Source organism: Trichechus manatus, unplaced genomic scaffold (assembly GCF_000243295.1).
Source record: "Trichechus manatus latirostris isolate Lorelei unplaced genomic scaffold, TriManLat1.0 scaffold00143, whole genome shotgun sequence".
NCBI classification, from domain to species: Eukaryota; Metazoa; Chordata; class Mammalia; order Sirenia; family Trichechidae; genus Trichechus; species Trichechus manatus.
The window spans coordinates 6554253-6566715 of NW_004444079.1; the positions used below are offsets into that span (position 1 = coordinate 6554253).

General features: G+C 43.4%; 1 protein-coding gene across 2 annotated transcripts in view; it reads left to right on the top strand.

Annotated features, from left to right (window-relative positions):
• Positions 1 to 397: 397 nt before the first annotated feature.
• CADM1 (cell adhesion molecule 1) overlaps positions 398 to 12463 on the top strand; it is a 386692-nt gene continuing 374626 nt past the window's right edge. The window contains exon 1 of one of the 2 annotated variants that reach the window (XM_012558183.1): positions 398 to 657. In XM_012558183.1, coding sequence (XP_012413637.1) covers positions 525 to 657 — 133 coding nt within the window. In that variant the 5' untranslated portion in view covers positions 398 to 524. The remainder of the gene's footprint in view (positions 658 to 12463) is intronic. The other variant, XM_004385690.3, reaches the window with a different exon arrangement.

Consider the following 12463-nt stretch of genomic DNA (forward strand, 5'->3'; position numbering starts at 1 on the left):
CACTCTACACTCCCGAACAGCCCCCGTTTCCCAAAGATCTACTCCTTCTGTGCAAGGTGAGTGACGGAAATTTCCAGGCCAGATGCACTCGGAGTACCGGGCAGAGGAGCCTTCTAGGGAGTCTCCAGCCATCGGTCTGATATAGCGATTGCTATAAACATTCCTAATAAAGGTGTACAGGAAGTTAGACCCGCCCCCTGGAGCCCGAGCCTCCACACGCCAGGTGCCCTAGGGAACACTTTTTCCGTGATCCGGGGGAAGCGAAAACGAATTTTAACATAAACATATTTGCATACGTCCCTCCCCCTAGCCCCGCCCCTAGGTGGTGCGGGCGCGCCGCTGAACGTCAGCGCCAGGGGGCGGGGTGGGGGAGGGGGCGAGTCCACAGAGAGCGGGTTTGGGCTCGGGACGCTGTGATTGGTCTGTTCGGACTCCGCCTCCAGTGCATGTCATTAGCATCTCATTAGTTGTCCGCTCGGGCTCTGAAGGAAGCCACCGCCGCCAGTCTGAGGCAGGTGCCCGACATGGCGAGTGCTGTGCTGCCGAGTGGATCCCAGTGTGCGGCGGCAGCGGCAGTGGCGGCGGCGGTGGCGCCTCCCGGGCTCCGGCTCAGGCTTCTGCTGTTGCTCCTCTCCGCCGCGGCATTGATCCCCACAGGTAGGTGTGGGCACCTGCGGGTTGGCTCCCTAAACCTCTTTAGGCACCCCAGTAGCCGTAGCCATGGAGGGGGAACGTTTCCATGACAACCTTCCCCCACTTCCTAAATCCGAAGCGGAGGGAGTGTGGAGAGGAAACTCAGAGGTGAGATGGAAGAGAGTGAGGAAATCCGTGATTCTCTTTTCCCTTGCCCAGCGAATTAGAGCCCTTAGGGATGGCTGCACCCACACCTTTTCTCCTCTGCTTCGCGTGGGGTGCGGAGTGGGGTGATAATGGGGGGGCCAAGGGGCTAGAGAACACGAGAGAAAGGGATGTATCGAAGGCACCCCCCCCAACCCACCGGACCTTCATAAACTCGTCGTTGTCCCCGTAACTTGCAGGTCCTCCCATCTCCCAGGGCTGCGCGTTCGCCCCCACCTCTCATCCAACCCCTCCCGCCCCCGCATTCTCTGTCCCCCGAAGCCTCCCCACGGCTGACTACCAGCCGCCTTCAGCGTGATTCCTCACCGGTCCACAGGACATTCCCAGACTTCTCTGATCTTTCCTCCTCTCCCCGCGCGCTGCTTTCCTCTTTTCCCCCGAACTGCACGCCTCTAGTGTTTCCCTCCAGCCCGGGATCGCAGCCTCTCCGCCCCCTCCCCTCCGCTGCGGGTCTCCTTGGCTAGCCTCCAGGCAGGGAAAGTTCTCCCAGCCCGGCCCCGCGGGGGGGCGGCTGCTGTCGCCGCCTCTGCGGGAAGGAGCCGAGAGCCCGCAGCCCTCCTGCCCTACAATGTCCTCCGCCAGCAGTGGAGGCACCGGATTTCCAGGCTTCCCGTCCTTTTTGGTAGACTGAGGGTGATGGAGGGAGCGTCCGCGTTCTCTGCGGCCCGGCGGGAACCCCGCGGGCCTTCGGGCTCCCCCTTTGTAGGGAGCTGTCTTGGGAATTTGCCCAGGGGTGGCTCTGCACGCCCGGCGCGTTCCCTGAAGACGCTGAGCACACGGTAGGAGCACTAAGTGTGGCTGCCCGTGTGCCGGGCGCGTTGGCGCGGTTGGGAAAGAAGAGGGCAGTGTTTGCTTTAGCTAACAAAAGGGAGCCGGAGCTCTTCTCCAGCGGAGAGGCCGGCAGTGCTACACCCAGCCTCCCCTTCCCGCCACCTCGCCACGCTCAGCAGCCGCGTGGCGTTCTTGCGCCCCGGCCGCCTGCTGCGGGCTCCGGGCGGGGATCCGGGACGGCGTGGCACGGAGCTGCGGGGAGCGGGGGGAGGTGCAGGAGGGGATGCAGCAGGGCTCTGCGCCTGCAAAGCCCCTCCTTGCAGCTTCGGAGCTGCAGGACTCGGGAGCAACAAGTGGCGGAGGAGACCGAGAGCTCAGCCCGCACCTGCGGAGCCCCCGGCACGGGCGGGCGCAGCACTGGGGCCCCCGTGAAGCCCTGGGGGAGCCTCTGCGCTGGGGCTGTGTCTTCTGTTTACACGCTAGAGGACATACAGTTATATAAACACCACAGGAGACACGCTGTAGGAAATGGGGATGTATGGGGTTTGGGGGATGCTGGATTGGTTATTTCCCCCGATAAAGGCTTGCAAACGGAGCTCGGTTGGGAAACCTACTGGGGCTGTATAGGAGTGGGAATCTGGCAGCAGCTTCTGTTCCAGCGCTAAGAATTTTTCTTCCATGTCACTGTCTCCGAATGTTGTTTTTGTGTTTTCCCTCTGTGAATTCTTAATTTATGAGTTACGAGATAATTGGGTTCAGCCGATGCAGGTGTGGTTACAACTTCATTTCGGGTGATGTCTCTGACTGGATGGGTTCAATAAAATGTTCCTGAAAGAGATCCCCGTGCTGCTGCATTGTAAAAAGCGGCAGTGTCAGTTAAACGTGAGCGTGAGTAAAGGCTTGGTAACTGGCGCATAATAGAAGCAACAATAGACTTGAATTGGCTGCAAAAAAAAAAAAAAAAGGGAAGGGGGACGGTGGTCGAGGATATTGCCTTTCGACTAAAAATGGGAGCCGTGCAATGCCGTTTGGCAGCAGATTGGGATTAGATTATGCCTCCCTGTCAAACCTGCTCATTGAAGACACCCGGTAGTAGCGACAGTACTATATTTGTAACTATCTGGCGGTAAGAAGTTGCCTTCCTGGCGAGGGATATATGCTGACTTAGAAAGGAGCGGTCTGGAACTCAACCGTGCATGTCAAAGCTACATGAAAATTCTGTTGCCAGTTACCATGGAAGCAGCTTCTTGCTCTTGTGCACATCCCTGTTTGAATGTTGGTTATCAGATTGTGTTCAAATTAGGAAGTAATTGGGTTTGATTTGTAGCGAGGGGGTGAGATGACTTTCTTTAATTTTTTTTTCTTTAAATGCATAATGGCAAGGTGCTGAGTTTGAGAGGGAGTCTTTGGCTCACTCCCAGGTCCTGGACTCGGGGGGTAAATTTTCAAGTGAGCACCCTGGACTTTTCTTCCACAGCCCTTTTAGTACATTAAGCTTTCTCCGAGGCCTCCAGTTCCCACTTCCAGGGTTAGGGAAGCCTGTTGGTGCTGCCTTCTAACTTCATTTAGCTTGTTTCATTTACATCCTCACTGGGAAGCCTAACTAGGGCTATTGTGCAGTGGGTTCTGGTTCTGTTTTCTGCCGTAACTGAATCCTTCATCCCTAGAGAAAATCTTTTCCCATCCCTCCTCCCATGGTGTTTGGATGAAATGGGTGTTAATGAAATGCAGCCGAAACAGGGTTGCTTAGGCTCACTCTGCCTGTTACGTTTTAGGTGCATGCATGATATTATTTTGATCTGAATGAACCAGTGGTTGATTACTCCCCCTCTTACCTTTTCAGGATTAGAGAGGATGGCTGATGGGTGGGTGTTTGATGGTGACAGTGAGAAACCCGGGGCTGAGTTTTGCTTGTCCTATGTTGGGGCTTGCATACTGGGGATAGGGACTTTACAAAAGTGCCGCCCTTGCTATTGTTGCTCTTCCCTGCATCAAACTGAATAGCTGCAGGAGGGACTCGGACTTGTCTGTGATAGCTTTGATAAAATATCCCTCATTAATGCCACTTTATATTTACAGTGTGTCATTGGAGACGCACAAGGCTTCATTTAGTGACTTGTGTGACGAGACAAGCTTGCATTATTTGCCTGGGACATTTTGGAGGAACAAGAGACCCATTGAGCAATCTTTTGAAATGAACAAATACGAAAAAGGGGGGAATAAAAGAGCAGGCAGTTCTCTGGAACAAAGAGCTTTATTCATATGGATGTTGTACATGCTTTATCCAGTTTTCCCCAATGGCCCTCCTGGTAAAGGGGAGTGGGACAGGGAAGAAGCCAACAGGCAGGACGCTTTCGCTTCCTCCCTTACTTCCTGACTTATATTCTTATCAGAGTTGGTCGCTGACTGACTGCTCATCTCTCTTGCCTTTAAAATCCCACACGGTAGCAGGCCTTGGGGCTGAAAGGGAGATTTTGAAATCCTTTCTCCCAGCTCTGAGTTTCAGCAGAACAAAGTACTAGCTACCTGTTGAGATTGATGGTCGTTGGAGGATATATTGGTTGAAGGGAAAAAGAGATGTCACTTTTCTATGACGTGTCAAGAAGTGGTTGATAGTGAATGTCAGATTGGTAAGATGTCTTGCAATTATAATATTAGCCTTACTATTTCTTTTTTTAAAATGCAGTGAAAATTAGAATCCAAAATTTTCATTATCATTAATGGTGCTGTTGGTGTTTAGCGACTTTTGCCCACACCTGACAAATTCTAGCTTTGCACATAAGTGAATTTTTATTGTTCCTTGGTCTATATTGCCAAATGACCTTCAACCTTTAAAAATTGGTAATATTGCTATGAATGTAAACTGTCTCATTCTTCGGGTTTCTGTGTGTGACATTTTAATGCCTCATCAGCCTACTTAGAATTTACCTTTTAAAAAATGGTTTTGTGTTTGTGTGTGTTTTTAACAGAAGGCCTGTTTTTATGTGGGAGAATTTGTTAAATTGGGCCAAACTAATCAATTGATACTATGATTTTAATGGAAATTTACAAGCATACCAAGAATATTTATGAGAAACAAATCCAAATAATTCAAATGCTGTATATCTTTCTTGGGAAGCTGACCATTACGATGGGCATTTTTAACTGAAAATCCAGCACAGAAAGGAGAAATCGCACAGCGACATCTGTTGCAGAGTTGAAAATTTGCTGCTGTGAGTTGCAAGCAATTAGTCCCTTATAAGCACCTAATGGTACCAGTTTGGGTGTGTGTGTGTGCTCATACAAGTATGTATATATGTATATGCATATATATGCAAATTATAGAAAACCTCACCCACATACAATATTCATAAAAAGTATTTAATAAAAATTATAACATTTTAGCAATAAAGCTCTCTTTCTTAATATTACCTTCTGAGGAATTAGAGATTCTTATAACCAGGGAATTTTCAAAAGGGGAAGGTATTAGAAATCATCTGGTGAAATCCCATTATTTTGAAGTGAGGCAGCTATAGCTCAGAGAAGAAAGGACCTTGCTTACAGTTGAACTGAGGCTAGGTTAGCTACAGATCCTGGACTGGGAGCAGGTCCCTTGATGTTCAGACAGTGAACCTTCTGTTCCACCTCCCTGTAGGGATGCGCCAGCCAGGGATATGGATCATGAGTAGACAATATCTTGGCTAGGAATATTGTGTATTCTGAAGGCAGCAAGATTAATTGTAGCTCTAGGTACTAAACCCATGGATCAGAAGAGTAACCTCTAGAAAGGAAAAACCAGTTCTTGGTAAGGTTGTCTTTGGTGTTGACAAATAATTCCGAAACCTCTGGACTTTATTTGGCAGCTGCGACACCAGTGTTGTCCAAAGCACCTTCATAGGGAGAGCTCTGGATTTGTGTTGCTGGAATAAGTCAGAGATGTGAAAACTATGCTTCAGAAGACTCAGGTTCAGATTTTTAAGATTTTTTATCTGTCTTTTCAAGGATTACTATTCATAGCAAAATTGGTTCCACATAACTGAGGTAAAAAAAGAAAGGTTCTTAAGTCAAGAACAAGAACACATCTTGATTTTCTTACCAGGCACTTGTTCCTTTTCATGAAGCAGAGAAAAAGCTGAAAAGAATTTTTCCTCTTTTTTTAAAAAATAATAAAATGGTTTTTGCAAGATGACTTTCTTTTTTTCACATTGATCACATTTCCCTTTTTTTCCACATTATGGACATTTTCAAACATATACAAAAGTAGAAAGATTGCCAAAATTAACCCTTGTGTGCAAATCACCCAGTTACAGGAATTATCAACCCATGGTCAGTCTATCTTCTTCATGCTCCCTCCTCCTTCCAGATTATTCTGAACAAATCCTGGCTATCTTATTACTTCATCCTTAATTACTTTAGAATAAATGTGTATAAGATATGGCTCCTCTCCCCTCTCCTCCCACCCCCTTAGTCACAGTATCCTTGTTTGAATGTACATATTCTTAATCGGATATACTGAATTTTTGTCCTACGCTTGCTTTACTGAGGAAGGTAGAGTGAAGGGTTGTTTCAGTGGGTAAAAGCAAAGGGAGGAACTAGTGAAGTCAGAGCTTGATTACTGTCTGCACCACAGAGACCTTTTAGTGTGGTTTGGTTTATTTTGAGCAAGGTTTTGTTTGGCTCAGATAAGATGAGTTTTATTGTTGTGTAAATATGGTTGTGTAAATACGCAGTAATTGTAGCTAATCCCTCAACTGTGGTGTACTATGGAAAGCACCATTGGCGAGATTGGCCATTTCCAGTTGTTCCCATAATGAATACCCTCTATCTGATGACTTCTTTAGGAAAGGCTTATTTTAGTTTCGTGGCTGTAAGCTACCTCATTCAAATTTTTATCTTTAAATGTTTTCATGGCATAAATGCCTTTGTCTTTTGTGAACATATTGCTTAAAAGAAAACAGTCTCTTCCCATTTCTAACTGGCTAAGTACTAATTTCAGCCTGTATTCTGTAATTGAAGTGATTTCAAAATGCCTTCTTGATGTGAGAAATCCATACAACGAGCTGTAAGTATGTGGGCCGGATTTTTGTGGGAAAGGGGTGCCGGGTGGTAGGGACAGAAAAGATTATTTCTTTTACTTCTAAATATTTGCTTCATTGATTTAAAATGTGAATTTTTAATTTCAGCTAGAAATATTGGAATGCTTCACTGTTAATCTCTGAACTTTTTTGGTCTCTCTGAAAATAGGTTGGCTCCATTTCCCAACATTCCTGAAATGTGGGGTTTTTTTTTTTTTTTTTTTTTTTGAGTGTGTGTGTGTGTTTAAGAGGCTCTTTCTTGAATGTTGTGTTTAATGTGGACTATAAATCTGAAGCATTTAGTTTTTTGGTTTCCAGCCAAACAAGTAATTACACATGAAATGGTTTGAGGGTTCTGAGCGGCCCCTGGCCAGGTAAAAACTCCCCTTCTGCGCCCCTCCTTTGAGCTGGCCTCTGCACTCCCAAAGCACAAAGGAATGCCTACATTCATGGTTTGGGGAGCACCACCAAAATTGAATAAAAAGCCTTTGTTTGGAAACCATCAATGAAGGAGGAACCCACTGGAATGTTTGTAATTACAAGTGGAACCTCCTTGTTTAAATTTCAGAAGCCACAGTTTCTTTTTCAGAGATTTAAATTGCAGGCTCTAGCCAGCAGCTGCTGTTGTGGTTAATGGGCAGTGTCTCTTTGAAGATCTTCCAGTGCTGGTTCTCAAAAACTTTGGTGCAGTTGGCCTGGAATTAGGGTTAGGAAAAAGGGAGATGTAGGCATTTATATACATGCCAGTGAAAGAGAAACTCGGAGGTAAGGTCGAGAGAAAGCAAGCACTAAGAAGACCTCTTATGACTGACAGCTGTCTTGAATACGGTGATTATCTTCAGGGACATGTGGGGTGGGGAAAATTTTCCCTTTTAGTAGATGTTTTACTGGAATATAGTCATTTGACCCAACATTTTGATGTAGATATTTCAGAAATGTTAAACAGGCTTGAAATGAAAGTGCTGTGATATATATTTAAATGCTACTCAGTGTTTGAAGTTGATATTCCAGTGACATGGACTTTTAAAAATATCTAGAACAAGTATCTTGGTCATGGCAGTCTTCCTTGGGAAGGTAGGACCACTATTCCTTTTCAGCTGTCCAGCACAGGACGAAAGTGTCAAGTTGGAATTACGTTATGCCATCCTTAGGGGATAGGGGAGGAGGGATCTGCCGGTTTTGACACTTTCCCATCTAAAAACAAAGGGTTCGCAGCCCCATATCTCCTATCGCCTGTACTATAGCTCCACTTGGCTAGGATTAACCTAAAAGTTAACATGTTAAAAATTGACCCTTTCATCTTTCTGCCATAGGTACTACTTTTCTCCAAGTCTCCATTATTGTGAATGACACCACCATCATACTGGTCTCTTAAGGCCCCAAAATTTGGAGTGTTTTTTTTTTTTTTTTAAATTCTTCTTAGCTCTCGCTCTTGGACTGAAATAAAATGGGGCTGGTTGTTTCTCCACAACATTCTTTGGAACTCTCGACGTCGTCTCCAAACCGTGTTTTACTGGCAGAAGTGTAGCCAACTCCCCCCACCCCATCCTCTGCTAGTCAGAACCTGAGTTACCTACTGCGGCTCAAATTCCTTTCCTGACATGATCATGATGCCTCCCTTTCAGAAACCTTCTTGAATCAAATTCACATTCCACACTGTTTTGTCTCTAGGTTGTTCCTTTGTCAGTTGCTCTCATTTCCTCTCTAATTGCCCTCATTTCTGATTACTTTTCAGCCCAATCCTGATGGGACTGGAAGACTGATGATCTCCAGTGAACCTGAGGAAGAAAGTGGTTCTACCTATCAGCCTTCAGCTGGCTGCCATTGCATAAATTTGCTCTCTTATCTGTTTTTCCCTGAACTGTCTTGGTTTGTAGGTGTAGGATTCCTGATTCTCCTTGGCTACCTTGAGAATAAACACCTTCCCTCTGCATCTTCCAGCTTCACTGACACTCATTTACCTAAAATATACCCCAACACAGATGTTTCTTTCTCTGCTTTACAGGGACATTTCTTTACACTAAGCCAAAAATGTGTAGATATTATGGTCATTATTTTAATGAAAAATTTAAACTTTAAAGTGCTGAAAATACATTGTGCCTATTTGGACCCCTGGTGGCACAGTGGTTAAGAACTCGACTGCTAACCGAAAGGTTGACAGTTCACATCCACCGGCTGCTCTTTAGAAACCCTGTTGGACAGTTCTACTCTGTCCTTTAGGGTCACTACGAGTCGGAATTGACTCGGTGGCAACGGGTTTTGTTTGGTTGGGTTTTTGGTGGTCGGTATTTGAATATTGGAATTTATTGCTGCATGAAAATAGTGTAATTGACTAAATAAATTACAAGCTGCCAAATTAAGACTTCCAGACAAAAAATGAGATCCTTTAAAAGTAAGAGGTCTTCTTAAGGGTGAAAGTCAAAGGGGCTAGTCTGGAGCTGCTGATTTGGCAGCATCTTGGAAGATAATCCAAGAGATGACCACATTCGAGTGGTGTTTGGTTCATCCAGTTACTAAGCATTTACATGGGGAACTGGAAGTGCTTAAAACCCAGGCCTTTCTTAGTGATGTTTTACACATTTTTGACTTTGGGGGTCACACTAACATCATGGCAGGTCTATGAATTCAGCCGCATTTGCATTTTGGTTGGTAACATAGAGGGTGTGTTGTCAGTGGCTTAAGAAAAAAAATGAAACCTTTGTTTCTCAGCCTAATTGTTATCTTAAAGATCTTTCTAAAGCCTTTATCTGGTAGTAGTATCTGCTGCAATTCTTTCCTTGTATTTTTTCTTTGCCTGGCATCCTTCCCCTGCAGAGTTCAGTTCTTGTTAGTAGAAGGTTATGCGGCATGATATTACAGTGATATAAAAACTTGATTATCATGGAGTATTTTGGGACAGTATTGGGAGAAACAGTTGTGCATCAAAATGCGGTATGTATTTGGCTCTTGGCTGAATATGCCTGTGGTAAGCCAGACCACCCAGACAGTTACAAGTTTCTCTCTTCTGAGGAGGAAAAGAACATTGCTTCATTTCTCTTGCAGAAACTCTTGCTTAAACAATGAAAACTTCAAAGATAGGGAGGAAAAAAAACCAAGTTAATTTAGTACTAAATTACTGCTCAAATGGTTTTATCTCTTAAAATGTTCAAGTAGACATTAGCTTAAATGACACTGAACTTCACTTTCCTTGTGTATGTCTTGTGATCACACATCATTGTGAAGAGGCCTCTATCTCCTTTAGTTTTGTTAGTAATCACATGAATATTGGTTGCTGCGCATTTCCCATTCCTGAAGCAAATCTTTCCATCTCTGGGCCCGGTTGGCAAGAAGAACACACAGTTTAGGTTACGAAACAGTAAAGCCTAGTGCTTTTCTCATGAATTAAAAACAGCAAAAAGTAACCTATTTATGTGATGTCAAACATAAAATAAGATCATATATATGAACAAGACTTGAGAAGGAAGTTTTATGTACATATATAGGGCTTTTATTAAAACAGCCACTACCTACTGGTGGGTGTTATGTCTCTGGCTACTACCACTAATAATCTCGTTTGTCAATCCCTCGAATGTTTAGGAATACCAAAAAAAAAAAAAGAAAAAAAGAAAATGCTGTAAAGATTAATTCGGCAAGTATCCAATTGTCTATAAGGTGAAACTAAAGAACAGTGTGGCAGTAAGATCCCACCTGGGGTAAATGTTTTTTGGAAGTAAATGGAATCATCCAGTCACCATGGAGAAACTAACAATGATTATAATCTCAAATTACTGGGCCTTTAAACACAGAGAAGACTTTATTTTACTCAGCCCTCCTATATTTAATATGTTTTATTTAATAAAATGATATATTTTTAGCTAACCCAAAAGGCATTTAGTAGAAAAATAAGCATTTCAAAGTTATCTTTTATCTGAGTATCTGTCTACTTTTATACCAGGCACTGTGTTAGGTACATTCATAATTGGGTAGGATGATCCCTGTGTTCCAGAAGGTTACAATCTACGTTTTCTCAAATTTTATTTTAAAAAAATTCAAAAGTACAGGAAAAGTTGAAAGGAGAGTATAATGAATACTTGTATTAACATTTTGCCGATTTGCTTCATCTGTCTTCTAAGTAGTGTACATACATACTCATATATCTTTTTTCCCCCCTAAACTATGTGAAAGCAAGATGCTGACATCATGACGCTTCACTCTTGAGTACTTCCGCACACATCTCCTAAGAATAAGAACATTTTCCTATGCAATCTCAGTATCTTCATCACATTCAAGAAGTTTAACATGGATCCAATAATGTTATCTAATATCTAGTTCAGATTCAAATTTCTCTAGTTGTCTCATTAACGTTCTTTATATCTGTTTCTTTGTTCTTGCTGATCCAGAATCCATCAGAGATCACGTTGGATTTGGTTTTCATGTCCCTGTTCTCCTTTAGGAGTCCTGGTGGCACAGTGGTTAAGAGCTCGGCTGCTAACTTAAAAGGTCGGCAGTTCAAATCCACCAGCTGCTCCTTGGAAACTCTATGGGGCAGTTCTACTCTGTTCTATAAGGTTACTATGAGTTGGAATTGGCTCAATGGCAACAGGTTTGTTTTTTTTGGTTTAGTCTCCTTTAATCTAGAATCGTTCCCCAGCCCTCCCGCTTTCTTTGAGAGGAGTTCTTCTTGCCATTGACATTTTAAGGAGTCCAGACCTATTGTTTGTAGAATGTGTCACAGTTCTACAGATTATTTGCTAATGGTTCGATTCAGATAAAACATTTTTGACAAGAACACTGCATAGCTGATGTTGCCACCTTCTTGCAGCATCATATCAGGAAGCACATAACATCAGTATGCCCATAATATCACAGTCTGCCCTATTATGGGTGATGGTAAGTTTGATACCTTGGTTAAGGATATAAGTTTAGTCAGTTAGTTAGGTGATATTTACAGATTTCTCCATTTTATGCCTTTGTAATTACTAATAAGTAATCTGTGAGATATTTTGAGGCTGAAGCCCCTATTCTCTAATGTTTCACCAAATGGTTTTAGCAGCATTGATAATCCTTGTCTGAATTAAATGTTAAACCAATGGTTACAAAATTGTGGTTTTCTAATTCTGTCATTCCTAGACATTGAGTAGAGATATTCTTGTAAAAAAAAAAGAAGAGCTTGCCTTCTCCCTTCCCTCCTTTTTGATTTCTTTTTTTTTTTTGAAAAATCATTATGGACTCATAGATTAAAAAAAAATCAGTGTGATACATTCATTTACCATCAAATTTGGCCAGTGAGAACTCCTTCAGACTGGCTCCTCTATCCTTTTGACACATGCCCATTAATTTTTAAGCACTTTCTTATTTTATGTCACAAGAAGGTATTTAAGCTTATCTTGTATTCTCCTGCCCCAGACCTGGAATCAGCTAGTTTTTCAAGGAGTCCTGGTTCCTTTAGTGGTGGAATGGTATTTAGATACCAAAGATGTGTGCTCATTACTTCTGGCTTGTCATTGTAGACTTTTTCAGTGGACCCAACTAGGATATATGTGTATATATATATATATGCTTGGCTGCTAGCTGAAAGGTCAGCGATTTGAACACACCAGCTACTCTGTGGGAGAAAGATGTGGCATTCTGCTTCCGTAAAGATTTACAGCCTTGGAAACCCTATGGGGCAGTTCTACTTTGTCCTGTAGGGTTGCTATGAGTCGGAATTGACTCGATGGCAGTGGGCTGGTTGGTTAGATCTATCCATATGTTTTTCAGTTTATATTTATAAATATATTTATGTAAGTATGTAAATATAA